Source organism: Delphinus delphis, chromosome 11 (genome assembly GCF_949987515.2).
Source record: "Delphinus delphis chromosome 11, mDelDel1.2, whole genome shotgun sequence".
NCBI lineage: Eukaryota > Metazoa > Chordata > Mammalia > Artiodactyla > Delphinidae > Delphinus > Delphinus delphis.
The window spans coordinates 42,837,747-42,852,494 of NC_082693.1; the positions used below are offsets into that span (position 1 = coordinate 42,837,747).

General features: G+C 53.8%; 1 protein-coding gene across 1 annotated transcript; it reads left to right on the top strand.

Annotated features, from left to right (window-relative positions):
• Positions 1 to 8,814: 8,814 nt before the first annotated feature.
• On the top strand, positions 8,815 to 13,894 carry HOXC10 (homeobox C10). Its single transcript, XM_060026252.1, has 2 exons — positions 8,815 to 9,618; positions 12,773 to 13,894. Exons 1-2 carry the CDS (start codon positions 8,868 to 8,870, stop codon positions 13,048 to 13,050), a joined length of 1,029 nt encoding a protein of 342 aa, XP_059882235.1. The 5' UTR covers positions 8,815 to 8,867; the 3' UTR covers positions 13,051 to 13,894.
• The last annotated feature ends 854 nt before the right edge of the window (positions 13,895 to 14,748 follow it).

Below are 14,748 nucleotides of genomic sequence, written 5' to 3' on the forward strand. Positions count from 1 at the left end.
TTTTGGTGGCAAATAAAGATATTTCATTCTGTTCAATATTATGATTTTATTTGACCCTTTTATTAGCCCCTCTCCTCTTAAAACCCTCAATGCTCCCAAGGCGGAGGAGGTGGAAGCAGGCGGGCAGAGCCCAGCAGAGGAGGACAGGCGTGTGAAGGTGAGGTAGGCCGGGGCTGGCGGGCCTGCACCCCTCTCTCCACGGGCAGGGGCAAGAGTGCGGCGGTAGCTTCCTCCCGCTCTCAAGTTGAGGACTTTCCACTGCGACTCTTAAAGCTCTCATTTCTCACGTGCAGCTCGAGCTGCGTCCAAACGCCCAGCAACGCTTTCCGTTTAAGCACACGTTTGTTGTGGAGTTAATTGTAACCATCATCGAATTTAAATTTATAGGAATTTTCTTGGCTCCACCGCCCTCCCACCAGATGTCTCCGTCTGTGGCAGTTAAATGTGCAGGGTTGAGGGTAGGGCTTTCGTTTTTTCTTTTCTTCTTTTTCCCTCTATGAGAAGACTGTATTGGAATTTTTATATACAGTTTTGAAGGAGGGAAGGGAGAGGGGGAGAAACCAGCCCCCTCCCTTTCCGCACCGCGCCAGCCCCTGAGGGTGGGAGGGTAGGGCTGGGCCCCTTTCCCTCAAGCACAAATGGCTGGGCTCTTCCAGACACAACAAGACCCTAGGCTGGGGCCACCCTGATGTTTGTACATTGGTCTCCCAGCGTGGAACGCCCCAGAGATCTGTTTTGTAAGAGGTTGGCTTGGGGTGGGGCGCTGGGGAAGGAGGTGACCCGTGAGGATGGTCACCACACCCATATATATATTTGCTGCATGTTTCTTCCGGATAAAGATAACTATAGTCCTTTCAGCGCATTCGTTGAGGGCACTCTGGCGATCTCTGTTCCAAATTCGTTATTTGGGGGCAGAGGTTTAGGACCAATTCTCTCATCGTTCCCTTTTCTTTGGAACGGTTCTTCTGTAATTCGAAGAAAATGTTTTCGTCAATATAATTCTGTTGAATGAAAGAAAAAAGCACCACGACTATGGACTACTGCATCTAGGTTCCGTCGCTTTTGATGACGGGGTATCTGAATCTCTCATTTGTAAATGTAGGTCTTGAGACAAAATTTGTAAACTGGGGTGTATATACAACCCCACAATTGCCTCATGTGCCCACACACAAATATCTGTCGGATGCCTATGGGTGCACACGAAAAGGAATATTATGTGCACTCTTTTGCTTATAGTATGCAGTAAAACTGACCACATGCACATCTAGGGCTTGTGTCCTCTGATGTGTGTAACCACTGTCAGTGTGTAGTGAGTGGCAGAAGGAATGCAGCTGAGGATCGTCTCTGTGTGTGTGTGTGTGTGCATGCACGTTTGCATGCGCGTGCACTTGTGCTTGAGAGATATCTCTAGGTATGATGTTTATCCACGAGTCATAACAAGGGCTATTGGCCTGCCAGCCGTGCTTCCAATAAAATAGGATGGAGATAACTATATAGAACCTGCTTATAAAGCAAAATACTGATCTCTAAATGGCTCTTGATTTTGGAGAAGAATATTGAATATCCAAAGCTACCACTTTCCCTGCAATGTGCAGCCCAGAAAAGATCCCCAGCTCTAGAAGGGATTTCTGAAGGAAGGCGGGGTGTCATGGTGAAAGAAAAACAAAAGCTTTCTATGATCCCAGCCCAGGAAGCTGCCAGTCTTCGGTGACCTTCTAAAAATTAGAAAAAAGAGGTTTCTGTCCCCCCAACAAACCCACCTTCGGGCCCCCGGGATGTCCGACCCCCCTTGGCGGTCAGGGGCACTCCGGGCTCAACCTCTTTGGGTAATCCCCTCCAGCCGTGGCGCTGCCCGGGAACAAAAGAGCCTCGTCTAGACGCCGCCATAAAGTGCCCCCACCCCACCCCGCGCCTCTAAACCCAGTTTCATTTCGCCCTTAACGACCCAATCTGGCCTGTGTTAGAAAACGCTTCCGCCCTAACTAGTAAACAAATCCGCAGTGGACAGTCTTGGCTCCCCCAACACACCCCATACCCCCACTCCATTACCCCCTTGCCCGCAACCTCCTTCCCCGCCTCTTCTCCTCCAGCCTTTCTCAGCTCCCAGTCCCCCAATCCCACCCCCCACCAGTAAATAAACCCGAGGCCGAGTTCAAAGTTTCCCGGAGCTAAGGAGGAATGTTGGTTGTAAAAATCCAAGTTTATAGCGCACGTGGGAGTTTACAAGGGTATTAAGTGGTGTGGGCTGAGAGAGCACTCTGGGCTCCTCCCCCTCCCACTATGGGCTTTGGGGGTGCAGGGGGAACCTGGGGGACTTGAAAGGAGAAATGGGTTTGATGTTTCTTTGTCACGCAGACCCCCAGGTTGCTGGGGGATGGTGATGCGAGGGCGCCTTGGAAGACGGTTCACAGATCCCAGCGAAGTGCCTCTGAGAGAAAGTCCGCAGGTTCTAGGTGTCCCAGATGGGGAAGAAGGGGAGCTCCGCTTTAGGCAAGGAAGAAAGTTACAGACTAGGTGTCTGAAAGGTGAATGGAGTTGGGGATACCTGGAGCCGTTTCTCAATCGGAGGAGGAGAAACTACCTGGGGAATAATTTCTCGAGTGGATTGAAGGCAGAGAGGGTTTTTCTCACCAGGACAAAGAACTTTGAACTTCAAGGGAGTCAAGGGCGCCACCCCTTCCCTCTCCCCGCCCCTCTCCGGAATCTGTAGGGCAATTCGTTTCTGGGCCAATATTCCCTCAAGGGGCCAGCCCCTGGGGTTTCCTGTTGCCCCAGGGCTGGATAATGCTGTTTGTTGAACCCTCCCAGCTCAGAGCCCGCCAGAACTATGTGCACGCGACTGCACTCTTTATTATTCATATAAACCTTTGGAAAAGGCAACGCCCGGGAAGTTTTTATAACTTTGTTTGGCATAAAAGTTTTACAAGATTCCTCCTCTCTTTTTCAAAAACTTAAAGTTTTGGTCTTGCCATGGAACCAAGTCTCAGGGTCTCTGGGAGGTTGGGGAGAGAGAGGTTCTGAGGTCCTGGTGGGAGGGGGGATGTCTGGAGCTGTATCTCTGACTAAGGCAAAACAAGGCTTAAAGGTTGGGATTAATCCTTCCTGAGGTCCACCTCGGATCCAGCTTTGGGGGCTGCTAGGAAAGTCCCAGCCACTCTGCTGTTGAGACACACCCTTACAGAACCGCAAAGTTTGGACAACGTCAATTAGACCTTCCCCATCACAACCTCTTGTTCTCCTGTAGGCATCTCTCTCTCTCCCTCTCTCTCCCTCTCTCTCTCTCTCTTTCTCTCTCTCTCTCACACACACACACACACACACATACAGCCCTGCACACACCCTCAACCCACTGCACAAAGTGGAGACCCATAACCTTGACTCAGACCGTTAAGTTGGGAAGAGTCTTTGCACACACAGCCCTGCAACCCTGCCTCCTGCAAAGTCCACAAAGGGTTTGATGAAAGACAGAATTCAAGACGACAAGAAATGCCTGCCCAGAGGTTGCAGTGATTGTAGGACCGAGAGAGAAGGAAGGCCAGCGGGCTGCAATCCAGGAGCTCGAAGAACAAAGGTGCCTGTATAGGGACGTGGCCTCGGACTGCTAAGCCTGCGAGTGACCCCGTGGATCTGCCCCTCGCCTGGGATGGACAGAACCCCACTCCTTCATTTCCCCTAGCTCCAGCCTTGGGGTATCAAGTGGGCTCAAACAGGAACTATTTTAATGTTCATCTCTGGAAGTCAGGACAAAGATGGAGCAACTTCTCCAAAGACAGACCTGGTGGATGAGGCTTCTTCGGAGTGATGGACTTGAGGATACCTAAGCCCTGGACCTGGGCACTTCAGGGAGCCAGCGGAGTTGGTCAGGATGTGCCCCAGCGCCTGCTTTTCCTTCCCTCTGATAGTGACTGCTGAGCCCTGGCCGCCAGCGGCTGACAGCCCTACACTTCGCCTTGTGAGGAGTGGAGTTAAGGCTGAAGGCGGGCGAAGGTCAACTCCAAGCTTGAGCAGTGGGGCTGGGAAGGGATGCTACTGAACCTCGTGCTCTCCCCCTCAGGGCGCCCAGCACAACAGAGAAAAACAAGAAGAGCTAGGGGAGAAAGTCAAGGGGAAGGAAAGCATTTAGGAGGAAAGAAAAGAGTAAAGAATAAATTGTATAACAAAGAAAGAAAGAAGGAAGAGAGAACTAAGGAACACAAGAAAGAGAAAGAATCAGAAAAAGAGAAGGAAACAAATGAATTGCAGAGAAAAAGAGAAAGAAACAAATAAAGAGAAAGGAGGAAGATGGAAAAAGAAAGGGGGGAAACAAAGATGGAAAACAAAGATCTTCGAAAAGGAAGTTAGCCAGTAAAGGAGGAGTGGGATTTTCTCCGAAGTAAGCCGGCAGACCGCAGCCCTGACTCCGGCTGGAAACACGACCCACTGGGCAACTTGGGCGCAAACCATAATATGGGGAGCAAGGCTTCCCCCACCCCGTCCCGCCCGCCAAAGACATCATCCCACCCGTCCTCCTCCCAAAGCTTCTACTGGATGTGTTTACTGTCTGGTTTCAATTCAGGAGGCAAAGTTAAATAACTGGTTGGCTTCGGCAGGGCAAGAAGGCAGCTGTGCTGGCTATCAGACTTCTTCGGGATGCGGGGATCCTAGGGAGTACATTTTTGGGTAAAAGTTAATATCTGTGGCCGTGTACATGCAATCGAGCTCCAAGTCAGGTACGGGTCTAGGCGGTAACCTCCAGAGCATCTGGGTGCAGACGTGTACAACGTCCAGATGTGAGAGCGACTCTGATGGCCAGGCTGCCGCCAGGGTGGCAGCGAAATCCCGGGTAGACCAGAGGCCCCTCCAAGCGTCCTCAGCCTCCCACTTTCCTCTTGTACCTGTTTGAAAATCCGTTTGGGGGGCTTCGGTGCATTCTGTCTTTTGCCTGGGATTTTTCTGCTCCCAATTCAGCTGAAGCAGAGCCCGGTGTTAGCGAAGAAAAAGAAAGCAAATCTTTCCTTCAAGTTTTGAGAAGAGAATGATTTATTTGGGCCTCCAAAACAAGAGGGGAAAACCCTGCAATTTTAACCACTGGTGTGATTTTGTTTTCCATTTCACTTGAGATTTACACACACACACACACACACACACACACACACTGTATAATTATTTTATTATTTTATCCCAAAGGGAAAGACACTCTTCCTTCTTTTCACCTCACCTTTGGAATTTCCTAGATGGCGTCCTTAGCCTTGTGGGGAAGCTCCACTAATTTTCCTTGGAGAAATCAGGGTGCCTCTGGGGTGCTTTGAGGGCTAGAGCCTGGAAAGCAGCCGAGGTTCCTTTCTGTTCACTGAGCACTAGATTTTCCTTCTTCTGTTTTCACATGGGGACCCCTAGCGCCCCAGTCCTCAGCCTGCCGTCTGGAACCCGCTGACCACCCTGAAGTCTGTGAGGAGCACCCTTCACCTCTCCCTTGGTCACAGTCCCACGGGCGGCAGGAGGCCCAGCTGCTCATCCCTGCTGCACTTCCAGGGTCTAGGTACCGGGAAGAAGGGCACGGGGACCAGAGCTCTCGGGGTAGAGGGATTGGTCAGAAGGTAGGTGCAGCCTGAGCCGATCTGGCCTGAAGCCCCTGGATTTTCACATCCCCCAAGTTGAGGCAAGAAGAGGGAGCCCCGGGGAGTCAGGAATAGATGCAGCACTCCTGGAAAGTTGGGGAAATGGCTTAACAGGGTGATTTTAGCAACACAGACTTCTTCTGGACCCCAATCCGGTTCCCTTGGGGTGCAGGCCTGAGGGTCTCGGCCCAGTGGGGCTTAGCCGGTAGGCACCCAGCAGTGGCGGCAGGCGGCAAGTGGGGTGGCTGTGGCAGCCTGAGTGCCTTTGAACACCAGGCCCGGACAATAGGACGGAAACAGCCTTTGCTCGTGGCCTCGGGAAAGACGGAGCCCAAGGGGACAGGGCTGGGACCCACACCTGACTGTACTTCCCCAAATCCGCACGAATGCTCCCCTCTCTCCGTCCTCACCCTCACGTCTTCCTTCCTTTCGTCTCCACTGGTGCAGAATCCCAAGTTTGCAAAAACCCAACAAGTTATTCAAGTCGGCGTCTTCCGGTTCTTGTTTAACAGCTCCGGGTTTGCGTTTTTCCTGCGTAATTAAAGGCAAACATTTGTCCCACCGGGGGTCCCACTTAGGCTGATGAATTTGATTTCTTTTTTCATTAATGGGCCATGTTTATCATACTTCTAATTATTTCAACTTTAAACACTATTCGTTCTTGTGAGGAGATGGGAGTAGAGGCGCGAGGCTCCTTCTCCCAGGGGGATTATTTCCATTAATAATGGCAAGGATTCTGAAAGCGACTCCATCCCCACTCAGGGCTGAGGTAAGGAGTGAGTTTGGGATGGGGGTCAGGCTGGTAGGGGAGACAGGTCTCAAAGCCGAGTGACTCTGCTTCTCTACCGCTGGTTCCCCAGGTTAAGCCGTGGGGCTTGACGTTTTTGAGAGGTTATCTGGAGTTTGTCTCCTTCACTCTGCCGCCTCCCTCACCCCCTCCCAGGCTGGGCCCAGACCCTTCCACTTCGAGGCTCTTGGAAACCTTCCGCAGCTCCACCCGATCCCAGCCTGGCCTGGGCAGAGAGGCTCAGGGAATGCTGTCCCGGCCCCCAGCTACTAACACAGAGAGAAAGACCAGGAGAAGCTGAGGTGGTCGAGCGGCACCTGGGTCTGGGGGAGAGGGCCCAGCAGACCCTAATATGGGGGGCAAGGGCAGGAGACTGGGATGCCAAACTCCAGGGACAGGGACACCAGGCAGGAAAATAAAGGAGATGTGACAGAGGGGGGAGGGAACCCCCCCAAAGCCATATAATTCTCAATTGCTTTGGTCTTTAATTTCATCGCCCCATAAATGAGGAAATATCAGTTCCCATACTAAATTTTTATCCTCGGCTGATAAATATGACGGGGAATTTTCGTTGGGTCCTCGTAAAAGCGAACAGTTTCGATCAAACTGGTGGGGAAAGACTTACACAGATAATACAAACAGAGTGGCCATAAAGTGTCTGCGTTTCCCGCGGGCTGGGACAAATGGCTCCCTGGATTGACTGCCACCGGGGCCGTCCCAAGTCTCATCTGGGGCCTAAACGGGCTAACCTTGCCAGGGCCAACCCCTTGTGCCGAGCCCATGGCGACCTCTGTAAATGAAAACACGAAAGCATTTCAAATCTCCCCTGGCTGGCCCTGCCAGCAAGTCACACATTAAACATTCTCTTCCAGTTTTCCCGGGGTTCGGGGACCCCTGCGCCTTTTCTCTCGCCCTCTGGATGACAGATTTCGGAGGATTTCTTTCCGAAGTCGTCTTCTAGCAGCCGCGGGCTTGGGCCTCCCTAGAAGCGATCCAGCCTTCTCACTCCTCCGCGCCGGGGCGTCTTGGAGCTCTGGTCTTTTCCCGGCCAGGCTCCAGCCCTTCGGAAAGTCGAAACCCATGGGTCGGTCCAGGGGAAAATGTGGGGCGACCGGAAAGACAAGTTATACTCCAGATTCCGTTTCCTGAGGAAAGGGTGGAGAGTTAAGTTCGCTTTGTGAGAAAGGCGATGAAGAAACGTAAAGAACTATTTGAAACATACCTTGTCCCTTATTTCTCGCTTCCCTTTCTTAAAAAAATCGCTCTGCTGAAGGACACTTCTCAGGGTCGCATTTTGTCGCGTCCGTTGCCTTGGTTTCCCGGTTGATACGTGACTCCCCCAAACCGCCCGAGGCCCCGAGGGTTCCCTCTTTCTCTCTGGGAATGCTCCCTGTTTTCGTGGAGGCAAGGTCAACTGGAAAGCGAGGGCCGCCAGGGCCTGGAGCAGAGCAGCCGAACCGGCTCCAAGGCCAAAGCCTTCCTGCCCCTGAGTTGATAACCCAGGAGCCGCCCACCCAGCCAGGTCCAGGCCGCGCTCCCTGGTCGGGGAGCCGGTGCCTCTGGTTGCCGGCCTCCTCCTCCCGCGACCCCTCAGTCCCCTCGGAATCCCTCTCTCCCAAGCAGCCCTGAAGTCATCTTGACCTCCTCCCTGGCCTGCCCCAGACACTGGAGATTCCCCGTCAATTCCCACGGGGAACTTGCAACTCAACCAACTTCCGTGACGGGAGGTCCCGAGCTGAGCTCCCAGCCCCAAGGGCCGAGACCGACGAAAGAGGACGCAGGAGAGGAGAAACTTCAGTTCCGTTTGGGATTCCTTAACTTTTTCCTCTCCCTTTCTCTGCCCGCAGGATCCCTCCCCCAAACCTCACCCCACTCCCATCCCAGGGGAAGAAGTGGGGGCGGGGGCCAAGGCGAGGAAAAGAGGAGGTGAGGAGGGGAAGAAGTACCTGAATCGTGTCTTGACCTTTTAGTTTGAATGTGACTGTTTTGAGCCCCGAGTTGCCTCGCTCTCTCTCTGTCCCGCATTTTCCCCCCTCTCCGCTCCCTTCTCCCCAAGAGTTACAGGCTGCTTCCCGGGTAAACAAACCCCATCCTCCCTAGAACCCCCTCATCCCCCTCCACCCCGCTCCTGCCCCAGTCGCCGCGGGGGCCCTTCCTTTGTTCGCGGGGAAGGGCTCCGGCGCCCCTACCTCGAGGCGGCTGCTAGGTGGCGCTGTTACTCCACGCTGCGCGCTCTGCCTGCAGACAACTTGACCCCGCTGACGTCACGGCCGTCTGAATCATCAAGGCCATTTTCAAATCCCATTGGTCTAGCCGTCACATGGTGAGGGCCGAATGCGCGGATAATTATGGAGCTGATATTTCCCCCCCTCCTCTTCTTTTCCCTCCCGCCCCTCCAACCGCCCCCCCTCCCGGATGGGGAAAAAAAAAGATGTCAGCTCCTCCGCAGTAGTATTGCTCCTTAAAAACCCCTCTCTCTGAAAATGACATGCCCTCGCAATGTAACTCCGAACTCGTACGCGGAGCCCTTGGTTGCGCCTGGCGGAGGAGAGCGCTATAGCCGGAGCGCAGGCATGTATATGCAATCTGGGAGTGACTTCAACTGCGGGGTGATGAGGGGCTGCGGGCTCGCGCCCTCGCTCTCCAAGAGGGACGAGGGCAGCAGCCCCAACCTCGCCCTCAACACCTACCCGTCCTACCTCTCGCAGCTGGACTCCTGGGGCGACCCCAAAGCCGCCTACCGCCTGGAACAACCTGTTGGCAGGCCGCTATCCTCCTGCTCCTACCCACCTAGTGTCAAGGAGGAGAATGTCTGCTGCATGTACAGCGCAGAGAAGCGGGCGAAAAGTGGCCCCGAGGCAGCTCTCTACTCCCACCCCCTGCAGGAGTCCTGCCTCGGGGAGCACGAGGTGCCGGTGCCCAGCTACTACCGCGCCAGCCCGAGCTACTCCGCGCTGGACAAGCCGCCCCACTGTGCCGGGGCCAACGACTTCGAAAACCCTTTCGAGCAGCGGGCCAGTCTCAACCCGCGCGCCGAACATCTGGAGTCTCCCCAGCTCCGGGGTAAAGTGAGTTTCCCTGAGACCCCCAAGTCCGACAGCCAGACCCCCAGCCCCAATGAGATCAAGACCGAGCAGAACCTGGCGGGCCCAAAAGGCAGCCCCTTGGAGAGCGAAAAGGATCGGGCCAAAACCGCCGACTCCAGCCCAGACACCTCGGATAACGAAGCGAAAGGTAAGGCCGCCTGGGCCGTGGCCCGGGTGGGACGCTCGGGCACTTGGTCTTCATGGCCGGGGCGGGGGCAGGGAGAGGGTTGGGCCGAGGAGGCTCTGGACGGTCTTGGGAATGCGACCCCGGCTTGGGACTCGTGCCTGCTGAGCGCCAGGCTGGTGGCGCCTCATTTGGCTAGGGAAGGTAAGCGACGAAGTGGAGGTGCCGGCGGCAGCGGCCGTGGGCGCCGAGGCCGGGGTGGTGCGCACGGCGGGCAGCCTCCAGCGTCTTGTGTTGCCCAGGGCGGGGGACCGATCCCGGGCGCGTGCTGGCTTTGGTTTGCTTGCTCTGCGTTCGTGTCCTGGGAGGCTGATGCCCCCCCCACTCCCCCACCTCCCCCACCCCCACCCCCGCTCAGGTCAGAAGCATGCAAAAAGCTTAAAATGGCGATCTTGGGCCAGGGACTAGGAAAGACTTGGGAGAAGGGGGATTTCGCTTTACTGCGTTTTCCCAGTTGAAAATTGTTTCCTGCGAGGCGCGATTTGTTGTTTGTGGGTCTGATTTGTGCGTGTGGCTTGGGCTCCTGCGGTTTTTGGCTCGGCCGGGGGCCTCTGGCAGCGGTGCTGGGGCCGGAAGAGGTGGAGGTGAAGGGCTGCCCTCCACGTCCCTCCCTCCCCCAGACGCCCAGGCTGCGTATGGCGTTGGAACAGGGCATTTGGAATGTTGTAGGTTTTTTGTCTCCCCTTTGAAATTTTGTTTCCTTTTTTTTATAGTTACGTTAAAAAAAATTTTCCCGTTGGTTTCCAAAAGCAGCTTACAAATGAGTGGTTGGGAAATTTCTGTGTGCATGGTAAGCGGTTTTCTCCTGAAAGGGAGTGAGGCTTTGGTTGGATTTTATTGTAATTTTGGTGGCGAGGGAAAGCCTAGCCAGAGTTCAAGCTCGGGGTTCAAGATTCATTTCTGCTGCAGGTACTGGGGGCCCTCAGGACCCTTCTCTGACACCTGGAGAAAATGTGGAGGAAACGGGAGCAGTGGAGGGAGGCTGAGGGGACTTACCCTGAAAAGTTGGAGCAAAAAGCATCAGAAAAGGCCCAACTGGTGGGGCGGGCAGGGGATAAACCTGCTCCCCACAGCACTGGCTACTGGAGGCTGTGTGTAGGAAGGGCTCTTTGGGTGCAGAGGCAGATGAAACAGTGAAAACTGAGCAGACTGGGGGCGGCCTAGGTCTTATGGCGGTTTGTATATGGATGCGGTCCACACGTATGCCTGGAGGCGACCTGTGTCACACTCACACACACTCACGCATGCCCTCTCATACATGCACACGCACTCTTTTGGCGGGTGAGGGCAGACCCTCATCCTCTTGGGTATCCTCTGCAAATCAAAGGTGGCCTTGGCAAATCAGCCCATGGAGACCCTAGCCAGAAGGTGGGCACGGGTGTGTTCATGAGGGGGAGGGGGAGAGAGGCACGCATACCCACGAAGCCTTACTGGTGGCACGTGTGCAGCCCAAAAGTTTAATTTTATACCATCTCCCCATACCCCGAGCTTGGTTGGGGTGCAGATTTAGGGTAGGAAAAGCTGTGTTCTAGCCCCACCAAAAGCAAAGTCAAGTTTAACAAGCCTACCTCCTAGCTCAAACTGCCCCCATTCTGGTAGGGTCCCCTTTCTCCCCTGCCATCCCCATACCATCTAAACCCTCCCACCCCAACTAATCCCTCTGACTCTGCCTGCTCCCTTTTTGCCTGCCCCCCTCATTTTGGTGCCCCCACCAGGCCAGAGGCAAGAGGGCTTTGGGCCGGACTCCCCACTTGTAATTTCTCCCCTTCCCCCAGACCCCAACAACCCCAATAAAAAATAAATGGCACAGAGTTAGATGTGGAGAGCCTTTAAACAATTTGGCAGAAGGCTGCAGGTGCAGAGGTGGGAACAGAATTAAGGACATTAAAGTGTTTAAAACTGCAGCCTCAAGTTTGCATTTTCTGATGCCTCCTGGTTCCCCTAGGGCCCCCACCCCACTCCCCATCAAGCTAAGATCCAGGAACCTGGCAGTTTCATTTGGCATAGAAGGGGAGATAGAGCACAGAGCCATCAGCAGAGTCCTTTTCTGGGTGTCCCTCTCGGGTCTCTGGACTCTGGGTTTTTCCCTAGAAAAGATGGCCAAGGTCTCTTCTGCTGCTTGAGGAGCAAGGCTGGTTCATTTCAGCAAGAATTTGTGCGGGGGGCGGGGGGGAGAAGCTGTAGATAAGGGAAAGGGAAATACACACCACACTTATAGCATTTCCTGATATAAATAGACACATGGGTACATATCCCTGTGTGTGTACATATGTATAGGAGCGTGTATCTCTGCAGAAATACATATGAACATGCATGCATACGTACCTACATAGACTAGGCAGGAGATTTCCAGGAGGCTGCATTTCCTCAGGATCTCTCTCCCTTGACCTTAGGTCTCTGGCCAGGGCAGTTGACTGAGGACTCCTCAGCATGCCCCATAGCTGTTGCCCCTGACCTCCGCTGCCTGCACAAGCTCCCTGCCTCAGTTACTCCTGGGGGAAATGGCCGGGATAGGAAAAGCTGGCAATGGGAGATCCAATGGGGTAGAGTCACTCTGTGACGCTTCAGGTGGGAGCCAGGGCTGGGGATCTGGTGCAGAGACGGCTGCAATGGCCTCTGGCTGCAGAGTCTGGGGCGACATCCCTCCACTGTGTTGAAAGGGGTCAGAGCTCTCTGGAAATTGCTCTGGGCAGCGAGGTGGCCTCTGCCACCGGGTCTGAGGCCTGGAAAACACTTTTTCCTTCTGGTTGGATTTTTACAGAGCTGGAAAGGAACAGAGAGGAGGCGGGGTCTGGGGAGGCTTAGAGTGCACGCCAGGGCCAGCAAGCCGAGGGAGAGCAGGAGTTCTCAGAACGTGCTAGGTCAAGGTGGATTGGGTGATTAAATTTAATAGACGCGTTGGAGGCAAGTACTTTCTGTCTTTCTCCCCTGTAAGTCTAGACCCCAAAGAAATTCTAAGAGCCTTGAGGCCAGGAGGACCCCACCAGCCAGGCCTGTGGGGCGAGAACAGCTCCCCTGTGCTCCCTCAGCTGCCCCCACTGCAAGCTGGCCAAGGCTGCAGTGCTGCGAGGGTTGCCTCTTCGAGGGATACTTATGTAAATAATGTTATTTTTAACAGAGGAGATAAAGGCAGAAAACACCACAGGAAATTGGCTGACAGCAAAGAGCGGAAGGAAGAAGAGGTGTCCCTATACTAAACACCAGACGCTGGAATTGGAGAAAGAATTTCTGTTCAATATGTATTTGACACGAGAGCGCCGCCTGGAGATTAGCAAGACCATTAACCTTACAGACAGACAAGTCAAAATCTGGTTTCAAAATCGCAGAATGAAACTCAAGAAAATGAACCGAGAGAATCGAATCCGGGAACTGACCTCCAATTTTAATTTCACCTGAGCGAGGGGGCTCCCCTCCCACTCACCCTCTTCCCCCCGTTCCCTCCTTTCCCCGCCCCTCCTCCCTTTGTGCCTGGTGGTATATATTTTTTTTCCTCCCTGAGTATAAATGCAACACGCCTGCAAAAAAGGCAAAGACCTCAGACACTCCTTTCAAGGGACCTATGGTTCTTGCTGCGAAGATGTGTCCACCTAAAGCATGAGAAATGGGGTGCTGGGTTGTGGGGTGTGGTGTGCCCGCATAGACGAGGGTGGGAGTGTGGCTGGTGTGTGTGTCAACCCCTCACTCACCCACGCACTCACACATAGCATCCCGTTCTCCAGGCAAAGTTAAGGTCGAATCCACCCGATTAGAGGGGGAAAAAGAGGGAAAAAAATCAACCAGAGAAGGTCTGTAATCTCGAAGAGCACAGTCAGAATCGCTCCTTCCTTGCTGCATTTCCTCCTGAGAATAATAGACGTTTTTGGAAAGTTCGGCTAGTGTTTGTGTGTTTGTCGTAGCGTCCAGCGCCTGCACCAAACCCTCTCTGTGTCTTCACCTCCCAATCGTTCTGAGAATCTGCTTGAAGTCTCGTATTTGTACTGCCTTCTGCTTTTCTCCCATTCTCCCAGCACCCCCACATCCCCCATGCACTGCCATCTCAGAAATTCCATCCAGAGGAGCAAAAAAAATTTTTTAAATTTAAAATAGAACATAGTGAAGCAAAGACAGAGTGCCCCTCCCCCAAATATCGCCCTGTCCCTGTCTGGGAGTTGTGTTATTTAAAGATATTCTGTACGTTGTATCTTTTGCATGTAGCTTCCTTAATGGAGAAAAAAATCCTAATAAATTTCCAGAATCATGATCCTCAAATGGGTGGTTTTCTGTTTTTAGTGTTTTTTTTAGCGACACCCTCCCCCCAAAGAGGCTGAGTGTGTGGATGTGTGTGTTTTGTGTTTGACTCATCTCCTAGAGCCTTTCTAGAACGTCTCTTGGCGGGTTTAATGTAAGTGAGAGACCATAACGTTGATTTAAATATTATCCAGGTGACCACAATAAGTCAAGGTCATAAAACAGTAATGTCAGGACGGTCTTGGTGCGCGCGAGAGGTGGATTTTATGATCTGCAAATATAATGTGGTGCTGCAGTAAAAGATGCATTTAAAGGTGACTGGAGGAGGGAAGGAGGCAGAGAGCAAACTGCAATCTTGAGGAGCAGACGGATCTGATTGCCTGGGGTGCTGGGCCAGGCGCACCCCACCGCTGCTCGGGGGAACCCCAAGAGCCCCCCACCTATCCGAGGAAAGGAATAAACTTAACCGCCGGAGGGGGGCAAGGAGCTCAGCCACCCCCCCTTCGACAGCAGCAGCAGAAGCACGGGCAGCGGCAAGAGGAGGAGGAGGACGACGAGGCAGCGACAAGGTAAGAGAAGCGGTTTCTTGTTCTTCTCTTGGCGCTGGAGTGGGGAAGAGCGGCGTCCCCAGGTGCCCAGCGCGCAGTGGGCAGAGCAGGGTGGAAGGTGTTTCGTGCTTCCGCGCTTGCTGAGAGCCCAGGCTTGCCTTGTGGCGGCTCGCGGTGGAGGGCAGTGGCCGTGAGCTCTCCGTCCCCAGCCCCGTTGCCGTGGGGTTCGGCGGTCAAAGGGGTAAATTGGTGGTTTTGGGCTTCTTTCTTTACTCGGTCACTTAGGGTCTCCTTGAGTTCGACACATGGGTCTAGATGT